Raw genomic sequence first — 15740 nt, forward strand, 5'->3', positions numbered from 1 at the left:
CGCCTGGGTGGCTCAGTTGGTTAAGCGACTGCCTTCGGCTCAGGTCATGATCCTGGAGTCCCGGGATCGAGTCCCGCATCGGGCTCCCTGCTCGGCAGGGAGCCTGCTTCTGCCTCTGACCCTCCCCCCTCTCATGTGCTCTCTCTCTCTCATTCTCTCTGTCTCAAATAAATAAATAAAATCTTTAAAAAAAAAAAAATACACAGAGAAGAAAATGGAATCATCTGCAAACCTGTTGCCTAGAGATAAACTTTTGTTTTTCCAGCAGTATATGAGCAGTGACTATAATTTTGTCAACCTTGGTAAATAATCCATTAAAAAACAAAAATATCACCACCACCACAACAAAATATACTTTGTTTTTAGTGGATAGACAGTGATGTCTCTGTTTTAAGTTGTGTTTCTAATTAAGCGTTCTTCGTATTTATGAGCCCGTGGGATTCTGTGAATTATTTGTTCTTGGCCCTTGCCAAACACAGAATAATAATTGTGTTTAAGTAGTAATGTATGCATATACATAATTTTACTTTATTTTTCCTCCAGTTTTATTGAGATATAATTAACACATAGTACTGTATAAGTTTGAGGTGTTTGTCATAATGACATACATACGTATAAATATATCATGAAACGCCCATAGTTTAGTTAGCATCCATCATCGTGATGAGATCTTTTACTTTCATAAGAACTTTCAAAAGTAACATATAGCAGTGTTTTGGTTGTTTTCAATTGGTTTCCCAAATTGTTCCTTGACTGGAACATGTTGTGTGTTTTAAGTCATTACAGTGCATCACGTCCCCTGTACTTACTTATCTTAGACTTGGAAGTTTACACCTTTTGACCACCTTTATCCAGTTCCCACGCCTCCCACTCCCACTTCTGGTAACCACAAATCCGATCTTTTTCTATGAGTTTATTGTTGTTGTTGTTTTGGCTTTTTTAGGATTCCACATTAAAGTGAGATTATCATATCATCATACAGTATTTTTCTTTGTCTGACTTATTTCACTTAGTATAATGCCCTCGAAGTCTGTCCATGTTGTCATAAATGGCAGGATTTCCTTCCTTTTTTTTTTTTTTTTTTAAAGATTTTATTCATTTATTTGACAGAGAGAGACACAACGAGAGAGGGAACACAAGCAGGGGGAGTGGGAGAGGGAGAAGCAGGCTCCCCGCCGAGCAGGGAGCCCGATGCGGGGCTCGATCCAGGGACTCCAGGATCATGACCTGAGCCGAAGGCAGACGCTTAACGACTGAGTCACCCAGGCGCCCCTTCCTTCTTTTTTTTTTTTTTATGGCTGAATCCTATTCCACTGTGTGTATGTAAATAGCACATTTTTGTAATTCATAAATTTGATGGTCACTTAGGTTGTGTCTAGTCATCTTGGCTACTGTGACTAATGCTGCCCCCTCTCTCTTTTCCTCCTGAGGAAATTTTTATTTTTTTGTGAAATGAATGTAGACGTCACCAGTTTTGCACCCCATTGTGAAATAATTGTTTCATACAGTCACTAATGGTACTGCAATCAGGTGAAAGATTGATCGGTAAAGGATATTTGCATGGTACCAAAGTATTACCTCAGCAACTTCATTTATTTTTTTTTTGTCATTTCAAAGGGGAAATCTAGCTTTATAAAGTAGAAGTCTGACTGTCATCACCTTTAATCAAGCTACCAAATGGGCTAGCACAATCAGCATCTGTTATATGCCTCCTGCTGAGATCTCAATATGAAGTAAAGTTGTTCTTTCTTTCTTTTTTTTTTTTAAAGATTTTATTTATTTATTTGACAGAGAGACAGCGAGAGAGGGAACACAAGCAGGGGGAGCGGGAGAGGGAGAAGCAGGCTTCTTGCGGAGCAGGGAGACCGATGCGGGGCTTAATCCCAGGACCCTGGGATCATGACCTGAGCCGAAGGCAGATGCTTAATGACTGAGCCACCCAGGTGCCCCAAGTTGTTCATTGTTAATCTAATCAGTCCTTTGGGCCAAACTTCAGGTTTACAGGGAGTGCAGAGAACAGGAGAACAAGTTAAATAACACCATGAAGGAAACAGTCAAATAAATGCAAAGTGTGAGACACTCTATAAGTCAGCTGGTCTTTTCACTTGGAAAAGTCTGTGTGGTGGAGGTGCTGATCTAAAATCAAGCAGTCTGGCTGGCTGAGTCAGGAGAATATGCAACTGTTAATCTCAGGGTTGTGAGTTCGAACCCCCACGTTGGGTGTAGAGATGACTTAAATTAAAAAAAACATTAAAAAAAAATAAAATCAAGGAGTCCAAAGAGACATAATTCTCTCCTAATTTTTAACTAAAGTGACGTATGCACATAATGAAAGTGAGGGAATTGAAAACCTTGTAATTGATAAACAGCTGTTTGCTGCCCCACCTTCCCCGTGCTTGAATACCTGTCTCCTCACAGGAAACACTTGCATAGAGCATGTTTTCCTTCAGCTCATGTTGTGACTGCAGTTTTACATGATTATTGACTTCCTTTTGAAGTCTCTGATGACGTCTACCATCTCCCATACCTACTTCTACCATTTTTTCAGTGTAGTTAAGGTAATTTTCATCATTATGTTGTGTAAATATTGTTTCTACAGAGCTGGGTATGATTATATTTCTTTTGTATGCAACTTTTTGTTTTTCCCAGATTTTTTTTTTTCCTTTTTTGGAAATTTCCTTTTCCTGTTTTGTTGTTTTATTTGTTTCCATTTATCTCCTTCTCTCTTCTGACGGAAATAGAAAACTCTTTTCTGTGGTCAGACATATCTCAGTCCCTTCCCTTTTTTCCCCATCTTCTCTCCCTCTCTACCTTTTGGAACATCCTTCTTGGAATTGTCTTTTCTCTTGCTTTGATGTGGGTTAATTGTCCCATATTCTGCACAACTGCCATCCTGAGACTTTGGTTTGCCTCTCTCTTGTGTTACATATTGCATTTCTGGAATTTCTTTTCTCCTTTGTTCACTTATTCTCTCATTTTTTTTTTTTTAAAGACTTTATTTACTTATTTGACAGAGAGAGACACAGCGAGAGAGGGAACACAAGCAGGGGGAATGGGAGAGGGAGAAGCAGGCTTCCCGTGGAGCGGGGACCCCGATGTGGGGCTTGATCCCAGGACCCCGGGATCATGACCTGAGCTGAAGGCAGACGCCCAACGACTGAGCCACCTAGGCGCCCCTTATTCTCTCATTTTGATGGAACACAATCTTAATAGCTTCATGTCAAAGATTACATGGAGGCATTTTTATTTTAAGACTGTCCCATGTCAGAAAGACACCAGAATTGCTCCCTTGAACTTGATAGAAACCTTGGCTATGTATGCAGTTCTAGGTTTATAATCATCTTTTCCTTGTGAGTTTTGAAGGCACCAGTCTTGTCCTCTCCTCCCAGGATTATCGAGTAGTCCTATAGCATTGTAAATCACTACTCTATAGATGGCTTTTCTTCCTTTTTGGATATTGCAGTACCTTCTCTTCATCTCTAATGTTCTGAAATATCATAAGGATGTGTTTTATTGTGACACTAAATTTGTTGTGTTAATTCATTTGGATAGCCTGTTCCAATCTGGAAATTCCTGCCCTTTAGAGCTTTGGGAAATTTTCTTATATTCTTTCCTTGATAAGTTTCCTTGGTAATTTTATTTGTACTCCCTTCCTTTTTCTTTCTCCATTTTTTTATACTTCTTTATTTACTGCCCTTTTTATTCTTTTTCCCACTTTTTGATCTTCTGTTAAATGATCTGGGAGTTTCTTCAGTTTTATCTTTTCATCCATCTTTTGAATTTTAAAATTTATTTTGATTTTCTTGTTTAAATTCTTTTTTTTTTTTTAAAGATTTTATTTATTTATTTGACAGAGAGAGACACAGTGAGAGAGGGAACATAACCAGGGGGAGTGGGAGAGGGAGAAGCAGGCTTCCCGCGGAGCAGGGAGCCCGATGCGGGGCTCGATCCCAGGACCCTGGGATCACGATCCCAGGACCCTGGGATCACGACCTGAGCTGAAGGCAGACGCTTAATGACTGAGCCACCCAGGCGCCCCTTTCTTATTTAAATTCTAAGAACTTTTAAAATAAGATAGCATCCTAGTCTTGTTTCAGAGATGTGCACCTACCTGTCCCTCTACTCTTGGCACTACCTACTTTCTCACCATGGTCTCTCATTTTTCATATCCTGTTGTTTGTATATCTGCCTTTTTACTGTTAGGGACTTTCGTCCATGTTGAGTGATTCTTTTTTCTTTTTTTTAAGATTTTATTTATTTATTTGACAGAGAGAGGGAGAGCACAAGCAGGGGGAGCAGCAGGGAGAGGGAGAAGCAGAATCCTGCAGAGCAGAGAGCCTGACATGGAGCTCAATCCCAGAACCCTGGGATCATGACCTGAGCTGAAGGCAGATGCTTAACCAACTGAGCCACTCAGGCGCCCTCATGTTGAGTGATTCTTGACCATTAATTTATATCTAAGACACCCAAAAGCTGATTGGAATCCTTGTGACAAGATAAAGCCTTTTCATTGGAGTGCTTGGGAGGTTGCCTTGTATGTGAGCATCTAGCTTGTCCTCTTGTTTCAGTTTTGATTTTTTTGTGTAGGATAATCTTAGATTCTATTACGTTATAGAAATGTTTGGTAGTTTATAGATCATGATCATTTATCACCTCATCAGGGGTCTCAGTACTGACCACCAAGAAGGAATCCAAGCAATTAGACTTGTTAGTGGTAAAGCTAAGTGGAGATTGTAGTAGTGCTTAATACATACTTTGCTTCCTCAGTCTAGGTTTAGGGAATCTTCATGTAGGGAAAGGTAAATCACAGAGTGCCTCAGCATGTGTTTATTACCCAGACTTACAGAGATATGACCGTAGGCTATCTCACGTCCTTAGTAAAGAGTAGCAGGAACGGCAGGTGAGCGTCTGGGAACCGTGGGTCTCTCTGAGAGCCATGGACTGTCAGTAGGCAGCAAAAGGCTGGAAGAGGGATTGTATGAACAGATTTTGTAGCAAAATGTCATTACCCATCATTTAGAAACCTCAGCCCATTGGCTATCAGGGTGTTAGTAGTAAAATTGCTCTCCCTAGAGGATGATGAGAGATGCAGAGGCTTCTCTTAATATCTGTGTCAGAGGGCAGAAGTGGTGAGGAGTTTCTTACTCAAATGGTCTTGCTGGGAAACTTGATGGTCTGTCTTTCAGCTTTCTGCCTCCTTTGTTGTCCTAGAATAAACTAGTCAAGCTCATTGACTCCCAAGTAACATGTATAATTTTTAGGAGTAAGTGTATTAGTCTTTGTTTTTCAGTAAGATCAAACTAGCATAAATATCAGCTAGAGCTAATCTATTAATTTTTAAACAGTAATTTGCCTACCATGAAGTATCAATGGAATGGTGATATTAAAAGAACAATTTTTATGTAGACATTATAGTTACAGAATTAATGTGTTTTTGAAGAGTGTGTAGGCTAAGAAGGGTCTCTTTTTCTCGGCTTCAGATTAATGCTTTTTGAGCTAACATTTTTTTTGTAAATACAAAAATAGATTGATACTCTCTTGTTTTCCATTTCTTAATGATTATATTTCATATTTACAAATTTCTAAATAACTTATAATTTTAAATTAGCCTAGTATTAAAATATAGAGCTTCAAAATATTTTCTGTGGTTCTCTTCATGCCAAGTTCATCAGTTTTACTCTGCCTGTGGTTTAGTTCATTTTTAGTGGTTATGTGGTTATTTACCAAATGGTAAACTGTTTTGTTTTTTCACCATTTAGGAAATGAACACTTATTTAACCTAATTAATTTTTGTGCATCTTATGTAGGCAGCATATTCCACTGGCTGAAAAAAAAAAGTCTTTAGTAATTATGTTTGTGGATGTCAATTCACAAAGGAAAAACCCTGTATTCTTGAAAATCAGTGACAAATGTTTATTGTAGAACTACAAAATATAATTAAAACAATACTGCAGTATGTTAATAGAAGGTAGCTGTGACAAGTGACCTTTTGAAGGACTTTAAATGGAACATAACCTAACTTAACACTCTAGTTCAAGGCCTAAAACTTTGTTTGGAAAGATAGTATAATCTTTGTAAATTGCACTAATAATTGACCAGTAGATTTAGACCAGGAAAGATCAATAGTTTTAAAAAATAATGAGTGTGTGTGTGTGTGTGTGTTCAAGTTAGGACATTTTTAATTTTCTAAGTCCAGACAAAGATTTTATTTGGGCATCTTACTAATAAAACCCTGAGATCTTGCTGGGGTTCAGTTGCATCATTGGCTGGAAGGCACCTGGGAGCGTCAGGTGCATTTGTTCTCCGCTGCAAGCATTCCCTCCATAGTTGGGGCACAGAGCTGTATAGCATGGAAGGGGACTTTTATAGTAGTGTCTCAGCTTTGTGACAGATCCCTGCATTCACTTATACATGTGTTGTGTCATACTACATCTACTCTACCAGCCACATTTTCATTTAGTATATGATCCTTTGCCATGATAATGTTTCTCCTAGTCGCCTGTCCACATGCTTCCTCAGAAGGGGCTTGCTTTTTATCTCCACCACCTTCTAGGGATTATCTAGATAATGGTTGTGCTTCTTTTTGGTTCCTTAATATTGGAGTGGGTGCAGAGGGAATGATATTATGGAAGAAGTCTTCTGAGTATATAGAATCCTAGTGGAAACTTCCTAGGGGGTGTGGAAGGGATATAGACAGGCCTAGGAGCAAGCCAGTATGCAGGGCCATGCTTCCTTACCTGTTTTGTTTTATTGGTTAAAAGAACAGAACCAGATGGTGATTTTACCCTTTAACTCTTCTTAAAAAAAAAAAAAAAAAAAAGACTTCAAATTGATTTATAATGCTTTGTTGCCTTTTTTTTTTTTAAGATTTTATTTATTTATTTGAGAGAGAGAGAATGAGAGACAGAGAGCACGAGAGGGAAGAGGATCAGAGGGAGAAGCAGACCCCCCGCCGAGCAGGGAGCCCGATGTGGGACTCGATCCCGGGACTCCAGGATCATGACCTGAGCTGAAGGCAGTCACTTAACCAACTGAGCCACCCAGGCGCCCCAATGCTTTGTTGCCTTTTAGCAGAATTGAACTAAAAGTTCTTCAGGAAATAGTTGTCCATATAACACTAATCAGTAATAGATAATATTCTTCTAGTCCAGTATTTTTTATCTTAAGCTCTTAAGTCATGAAAGATGCTGAAGGCGTTCAGGAAATAAGACCAAAATTTTGCCCAGCAGTGAAATATTGTTGTATATTAACCATAAGGGAAACATCATTTCTTTTTTTCACTTGAGTATTGTGTTTTATGTAAAAAGCTACTACTAAAACTTTATTTTTTTTTCTCTTAATCTTTTAGTCATAAAACAGAGGTAACAAATGCTCTTCATGACATGGTAGACCAACTGGAACAAATTCTCAGGTGAGAGAAATGTTCGTCTGTTGGCTCTGTGCTGATAGAGGCGGTCTGTCCAGAAACATTACTTTTCATATGTCTAATGGTCATTTGCAGTTTGACTTCCTATTTGTTTGACTCTCTTGGGAGTGAATTTTCTTAATACAAATGTCCTGCCAGCTTATGGTAGAGTAATAAGAGCCTGGATTTTGAAGACTGGTAGACCTGTGTTCAAATGTAGGCATTGCCACTGAGAAGCTGTGTGATTGAACCCCAGGTTTTCTTCTTTAAAGTATCTAACCCGTGAGATAATGGAATTAATGTTAGATTAACCATTTAAAGTGCCTCCTCTGCAGTAGGTACACAAGAAATGTTAGTTCCTGCAGAAATTATTGTGTCTATCAGCAAACAATATTTATTATACTCCTGACTTCCGTTTTTTGGGCATATTACATTTGATTGGAATCTGGATTCAATCAAACTGCACTAGAGCCTTCAAGTAACTCTATAGTAATATTCTTCACTGTCAAAATGAAGCATTAAACTTTCTGTCTTGGAGCCTGAAATTCCCAATTTGCCATTTAGGAAGTCAGATGTTGTATACTAGTATTTATATGTGTATATGAAGATGCTTGAGTAATTTTAAATATCTGTATTAAAAATGAAATTTTAGGGATAACAAATTTTTTCCAACACATAATTATAGAATTATAGGTAATACCATCACTTTATAGTGGTGATATGAATAGTAAAGTATAATAATTTGGAGTCTACTAATTAGAAGTTTTATTCATTCAATTTAAGGGACTTGAGTATAAAAATATTTCAAATTGTATTTAAGGAAACAGTGTTTTTGTGCCATGTATGTATGAGAGTTGAATGAAGAATTAATTGTTCACTTTTCCTTGGGACCTCTGTTTCCTCTTTTTATTACTACCTTGCTGCTTGTTACTTTGTGTCCTGAAAGCTATATGGTTGGTTTTTTTTTCCCCTTGAAAAATTCTTAGTAAATCAAGCTCTTTCTTTCTTTTCAAGCTTTGGTTATTTTAGTTTGGCTGTGTCTCTCCTTTCCCCAGTTTCCCTGAGAAGTTGAACATAGTTTGAGTAAAACTTAGTGGATTAAGTCAATATAGATTCATTCCTTACAATTTGCATGATTACCTTTTTTTCCTCTAATGAAACTGAGAAGAGTGATCTCAAAAAGATATGGTGAAATAAACAGTATATTTCACGGTATGTTCCTGGGTGTAACCATGAGTGGTCCTGATGTCACATTATGCTCTTACTACCTCAAGGAAACAGTTATACTCAGTCAGTTTCTGGATGATACCCATGTCTTTCCCTGTTTAGTTTAAGTTACTGACCTTTTAAAGTAAGAATTTTTATTTCTGTTCCACCTCGTAGCTACTAATCGTTGAAAAATGTTTTAGCATACACGATGTCGGGTGACATGACCCATGAAACCTGTCTTCATGACAAGCTACTGAATTCTAGCCAGTCACAGTCTATAAACCCAGTAGTAGTTATTTCAAAAATGTGAGATTTGGTGAGGCCAACCATCATATATGTATGATGCTGATGATTAGGGAATGAGATATCTCAAGAAGATTCATATGGGACAAAATTTGTGACATAGTTTGTATTTTTATATAATAGATTCTGGAGGGATATTGAGCCTTGTGATGTTTCTGTGGCTCCAACTCTAAAATTCTTTATTGCTTTTCTAACAACCTTGCCTATAACAGATTACTCAGTAGGATTGTTCAGAGTTAAAGCTGAGTATTGAAATGATAGATTTGGCTTGTTTTACTGATTTGATGCTTTTAGAATAGAGGAAAATAATAAAAAAATATTTTTAGATAAAGATATGTCATACTTTAAACAAAATGGGTTTTGTAATAAAAGTACAGGAAATAAGATTTGATATATAATTGTTAGCTTTTTTTTTTTTTTTTGCTGAGAATTAATGCACTATGTAAAATTGGCTCATTCTATATGCTACTTTTTGGTTTTAGTTCTAAACACCTAAGTGCTACTTGTATGTTCAAGACTCTTAGGCTTTTTTTGTTTGGTAGCAAGACTTTAAAAAATTCCTCTCTCACTTTTAGTGTGTCGGAACTCTTGGAGAAACATGGACTTGAGAAACCAGTTTCGTTTGTTAAGAACACTCAGTCTAGCTCAGAAGAGGCACGCAAGCTGATGGTTAGGTTGACCAGGCACACTGGTCGGAAGTAAGTAATGAACAAAATTAATTGATACTTATATATGATTAAAAATAAAGTACTGTTCTTTTTATTTACTTCATTGAGTTATAATTGACCAACAATAAATTCTATGTTTCAAGTGTAGAATTTGATAAGTTTTGATATATGTAGATACTCATGAAACCATTTTGCAATCGAGGTAATAAATATGTCACCCTTAAAAGCTTCTTGCCCCTTTATGTTCCCCTCCCTTTTGCTTCTCCTCATCACCCCCTTATCCCCTCTCCAGACTACTACTGATCTATATTCTATTCCTATATATTACTCTGTATTTCCTATAATTTTATGTAAATGGAATCATCCAGTATACATTTTTTGTTTGTTTGGCTTCTCCTACTCAGTGTACTTATTTTGTCATTCATCCATTTTGTATCATGGGTCAATAATAATTCCATTTTATTTATCGAGTAGTATTCCACTTTATGGATTTATCACACTTTGTTGACCTGTTCACCTGTTTATGGACATTTTGGGTTGTTTTGAGTTTTGGTTTTTATAGATAAAGCTATGGATATTTGTGTACTATAAAATATTCCTGGGATTTTTTTTTTATCATAGATAGTTATTTTCTTAATTTCATTTTTGGATTGTTCATTCCTAGTGTGTACAAATGTTGATATATTATCTTTGATTTTGGTATATGTTGAGCTTGTGTCTTCCAATCTGTATTAGTTCCAGTAGGGTTTGTTTTTGTTTTTGGTTTTTTTGTGTGGATATTCCGTAGGATTTTCTGTATACCGTGCCATGTCATTGCAAATAGAGACAGCTCTACTTCCCAAGCCCTACTAGAGCTAAACATGCACCACCTAGAGGGCTCCGGGAATCCTGAGCCCAGTCAACAGTAGTAAACTGCTCATGGAATGCAACTAGGAGTGGCTCGCTCAAGGACCTCTCCTTCCTAAGAAATTCCCTGGCATTTTGTATCTGCCTCTCCCTATCTGTCTTTTTCAACAGTGTACTATAATTATTGATGTCTGTGCCTTATGTTCCTTTCAAGATCATAAGCTTCTCCAGGACAAGTGTTATAGTTCCCATACATCTAATATGGGACCATATATGTCAATGGCCCTCTCTCAATAATTATTAAATGAATAATTTAAAAGGTTTTGGCAACTCAACTCTTAAGATTTTTTTTACAACTAGAAACAAATGGGTCGATATTTCTGATCATGCTGACTGTACTCTAGAACCTACTCTTCAAGAAAGCCTTGCTGTTACAGCTAGATTACTTCCTGTGTTTTCCTTGAGTTCCTCAAATACTTCTGAAGCCTTTGAAGTTAATCTCTGCTCATGGTGTTCTACTCTGAATATGTAAGAGAATATGGCCTCTTTTTTTCAAACTAGTTAATTTGAAGTAAATCTTAATTTTTTTCATATATGCTACCATGGCTTGGCCTTCAGCATCTATGGAATATTCTTATGGATATTCTAAATGGTAGGAGATTTAATTGAATCTGCCCAAACCAAGTTTTACCATCATGAGTGCAATACTGTTTCTCCTTGGAAAATATACCTCTGTTCCAAGGCTGTAACTAATACATCATGTTTATATTTAGGGATCTCTCTGTTAATTTGCAATTCTCTAGTATAGTGCCTTCAGGTTCTACTCTTGGTTCCTATTTACTGAATGTATTCTGAAAAGGCCATTGTAAGTAATGTCTTATAATTTATTTTAATTAGAACCTGTACTTACGGCTAGCCATGTGTGAGAAAACATTAATACCATCTGTTCCAGTGTTGATGGCTTCCAGAAGAACAGCTGGGCTATGAGAATTTGAATTCAGCTAGACAGTGCCTAGGTTTGATTTTATCCAGCTGGTGCAAGATGGACACTCACTTCATCAAGCATTTTGCAACTTAACTTACCTGCAAGCCAAATCTGAAAGAACCCTCCAGTTCTTTGAAGTTCACCCAAAGAGTTCACATATCAAGGTCTAACTAATGGACACACTTCAGGGATTGTCCTGGAAGACATGAAAATATGTCAGTTTTTTCTGTTTGTATGCTGAGGAAAAAATGTATTCTCTTATGCTTTATTGCATAAGGATAGAAGTAATTATTCATTTTGTGTAATATAAAATACTATAAGTAAATGAAGCATATGCTTATTAAAAATTTTAGGTGAAAAAGTTCCTGAAGACCAGAAATTTCATAGGAATGATCTCAAATACATGCTTTTCCCTTGGCAATACTACTATATGCTTACAGTCTATGTGCCCTGTTTTTAATGCATAAATGAGGGAAAGGTACATGGGAAGGAAGCATCCAGTTGTTATTTGACAGTTGGTATTTGACAAGCACAAAACAAAATAAAATCTGCCCTTTCAAACAGTGATATTCAGGATTATGTAGAACGTCAAGATTAGCAAGTAAACATAAATAATGATTCCAAATTCATATATAGTCAACAAAGGTGAACTTTTGGGGGAAGCAGAAAGAATTACAGCACTTTCTCCCTTCTGCTAAACAATATTAGTAATCATTTATGTAACTATAGAAACCAAAGAAATGTGTTTGTAACTTTCAGATTCGTTCATTAACATTTATTGAATACTATTTTATACCAGAAAAATGGGGGGAGTGTCTTTTCATACATTCTAGTTTTAGTTAATCCTCACAACGTACAAAAAGGGAATCTAGCTCCGAGAAATTAAGAGACATATTCAGAGCTGTACAGGTAATTGAGCTTGTTTTTATACTTAGGAACATCTTGCTTCAATGCCTGTGCTTTATCAGAATTAATCTCCTCCATTTCTTATCACTCTCCAAGATGGGCTTTAAGTGAGGAAACTGAAATTCAGGAACATTAAGTGTTCACGATCATGCAGCTAATATGTGTCTGTCAGTGAATTTGTTAACAAAACCCTTTCCCTGCTGCAGGAGAATCTGAACCATTAATCCTCTAACTCTGTAACCCTGGATCCCAACGTAAAATGCTATTTGATCAACAAGACTGTGTATGCCTCATTGGTTGTGTAAACCTGATCCCTGGTTGGTAAATTGCTTCTGAACTGGAAATGAACTGGAAAACCTGATAGGGGCTTTATGCTTTGGGCTTTCCTGAGTGTGGTCACTGGCATGTCTTTGAGGAGACCCTGAGAACTGTGCCTATGGAATTGTTACAAAAGATATTGGTTCTTGGAGGGGCATGAAACTCCTTCCTGAATTAGATGGGGCAGCTTTTGCCACTCCCCTGTAGGACTCTGTCTTCTGGCACCTGGGCTGTCCCGTGGGATGAACATAACCCCTGCGGCACTTGGTCAGTCGCTCTGCGGACTATTGCAAGGACTCCCGCTGAGGAGAGCCACTAGCGCTGCCCTGTAGATGAGCTGGGGTCCCCAGCCTCTCGACTGATGTCAGGGGTGGGCTCTAGTTGCCTTCCAGGTCTGCACGTGTAGTTGGAGTTAAGAAGATCCCCTGTGGGGATTGCAGTGTGATAAAGATGGATTTGAAACCAGTTCTGTCTCCGAGTGCTTTTCCTGCTTGATCACAGTTGCTTTATCTTACTGTGCTTTATTTTATCTTGGAAACTCACACTCGGTTTACCTTTGCTATTACCACGGTAATGCTGTTCTAGTTCTGTGGCCGAGGTGGCTCAGGCAGCATCTCTAGCATTGATACAGAGCCCTTCAACTTTTCCCTCCGATTGATGTTTTTTCCTGGAAATTCAAATGAGATTCTTCCTATTGATCATTTGGGAGCGGTGTGGCATATAGAATGGTGATACCATTTTTTTTTTTTTGGCCAACTGAAGAGCAATTTCATGAGTTATTTTCTTGTCTCCCCACCAGGGAGCCTCCTGTCAGTGAGTCTCATTGGAGAATGTTGCTGCAAGACATGTTAACTATGCAGCAGAATGTTTACACCTGTCTGGATTCTGATGCTTGCTATGAGGTAACTCGATGCATGGAAGGTTACTTGTTTTTAATTTGGGAAGTTTGGCTGTTGCAGTGTGTTTCCTGGACACAGAGATGGTGACCATAAGCCTCACTTATACGTAATACTATTGAGTCATAGCGGTGAATTGAGTAGAGTAGTGCTTTCTAAGTTGAGCACTCGCATATCTCACCTCCTGTCTCCCCACCCCCCGCCCCAATCTTCGTTCACTGCAACAGAGGTTATTCGGCAAGCTAATCCTCAGCTAGGAAACAGACTCCTCCTGGACTCCTCTCACTACCATAGTCTTGGTGGTCACTAATGCCTATTTGATTGATGTAGCTGGGAAAGGTTTTTCAAATCTGTCCTATCTCTGCTAAATTGCAATTCCTCCTAACTTGTCTCCCTGCTTCCATATTTCCAATCTACACTGATTCAGAGCATTCTTCTAAAACACCTTTTTGTAACACTCCCCTTCTTAAATTTGCTGCTTGTTCCATGTCTGTATCAGAAAGTAACCATACTTCTTAGCATGGCATAGAAGGCCACAGCAGATCGAGCTTCCGTGTCCACTCTCCCCCGTGCCACTCTGTAAGTACAGGGGACACAGTGTCCCCCCTGCTCCACCGTGTCAACCAGATCTGCCCTGACTCTCCACGCACCATGCTGCTTCACGTCCCGTGACTCCATCTGCATTGTTCCCTGTGCTTGGATCTAGTCCTCTTTCCTTGATCTGAAAATTCCTGGTAATTTTCAGCACCCACTTCACTAATTATGCCCTCCAGGATGCCTGCCTTTGTCCTTTCATGTAACTTGTCTCTATTATATAGTCTTTCTTTCAAATGCAGTAACTGGTTTCCATGTGTGATTTTTCCCTTTGGTCATGAGCCCCTAGGTAGGCATTATCATATTCATGTTCAGCCTCCTATCCCCCAGTGTATATTGTAATGCCCGGAACACAAAGGATACTTAAGAAATGGCTGCTAATTGATGGAGGAGTGTAACCCAGGGGGATTTAATTAATATTTTTGGAAGGTATATGTCTTACCAAATTACTCCTAGCTCATGTGGAAAAATTATCCAACTAACCAATTTTTAATGAGATATAATTTAAACGCAGGTTTCCATTTTGAGTTTTTCTGTCCATAAGCCAAACGTGAAATTCTATAGGATATTTCTTACGTTGCTGTGCTCTGACATTGCAAAGCGTGACCCCTTGATAAAATGAGTTATAAAAATAGGTCTCTATTTTGTGAAATTGGTTGGTATTTTTATTCAAGGTGATTTTAACAAAAGAGTGCTAATATAGACTGTTGAGAAATGGTTTTATATTCGGACTTCAGGTTTTAATGAATGAGTGTGAAGTTTACATTGATGCTTATAGTCTCAGACCATGTACATACAACTGCCAGTAACTTCCCCTTTTGTGTCTAAAGTGAAACTTGAATTCCAATTCCAGGAGAACATCTATATTCACATGGGCTCCAAAGCCTAACCATCATTTATATGTCTGCAGTAGTGTTTTTAAGTTGGAATGGCATTATTTTGCTATTTACTGTTTCTGATTCTGATTGGAAAATTGGCATAAATATATTACACTTGAACTAGCTTATAACAACCTGACATATTAAATTGCTTTTGTTACATTTTAACACCTTTTTATTAGGCTTTGATATTTTAATGACTTCTGGCCATTAGCCTCTCTCCTTCGAGAAACATTTGAAAGCATATCATAACAGCTTGAAATGGTTCTAGAGGAAGGTAATATGGATTTGGCAAACTTACATTTTTTTTCAAACTTACATTTTAAATATCATTTTAGTAACTTTTAAGTTATGCTATGTTGTTTTACTGACTTTTGGCTATTATATTAGGGGTTGCTATCTTGGAAAATGATTTGAAAGCTCAATGGCACAATTTTGAGAAAGTTAAAGGTTTCATTACAGCATGTAGAGCAGAAATCTATATTGTTCATTTTAGCAAAAACTTAAATTTTAGAGTGAGTGAGTTGTATTTCTCAATACCGGGCATTAACTATGGCTTACTTGAATAAACCAAAGGAATAGAGAAACCGTCATATCTGAGTCATTTGGGTCACTTGGAGTAAGCCATTTTCACCTGTCAGATATAAATGATTAGCGTTGCTCATTAGTAATTTGCTTTCTGCCACAATAGGTATTTTGTAGCAGATCGCTTGTAGATTATTAGTAATTTTA

At 37.7% G+C, this 15740-nt stretch overlaps 1 protein-coding gene across 5 annotated transcripts in view; it reads left to right on the forward strand.

The window, feature by feature from the left end:
* Nucleotides 1-15740, forward strand: part of NBAS (NBAS subunit of NRZ tethering complex) — a 310311-nt gene that overhangs the window by 134492 nt on the left and 160079 nt on the right. For all 5 annotated transcript variants that reach the window (XM_081797179.1, XM_081797175.1, XM_081797176.1 and 2 more), the window contains 3 exons: nucleotides 7349-7411; nucleotides 9493-9615; nucleotides 13440-13542. In XM_081797179.1, the coding sequence (XP_081653305.1) occupies nucleotides 7349-7411; nucleotides 9493-9615; nucleotides 13440-13542 (289 nt within the window). The remainder of the gene's footprint in view (nucleotides 1-7348; nucleotides 7412-9492; nucleotides 9616-13439; nucleotides 13543-15740) is intronic.

The sequence above is a fragment of the Leptonychotes weddellii genome, chromosome 10, assembly GCF_054177405.1.
Source record: "Leptonychotes weddellii isolate Sample4059 chromosome 10, ASM5417740v2, whole genome shotgun sequence".
Taxonomy (NCBI): domain Eukaryota; kingdom Metazoa; phylum Chordata; class Mammalia; order Carnivora; family Phocidae; genus Leptonychotes; species Leptonychotes weddellii.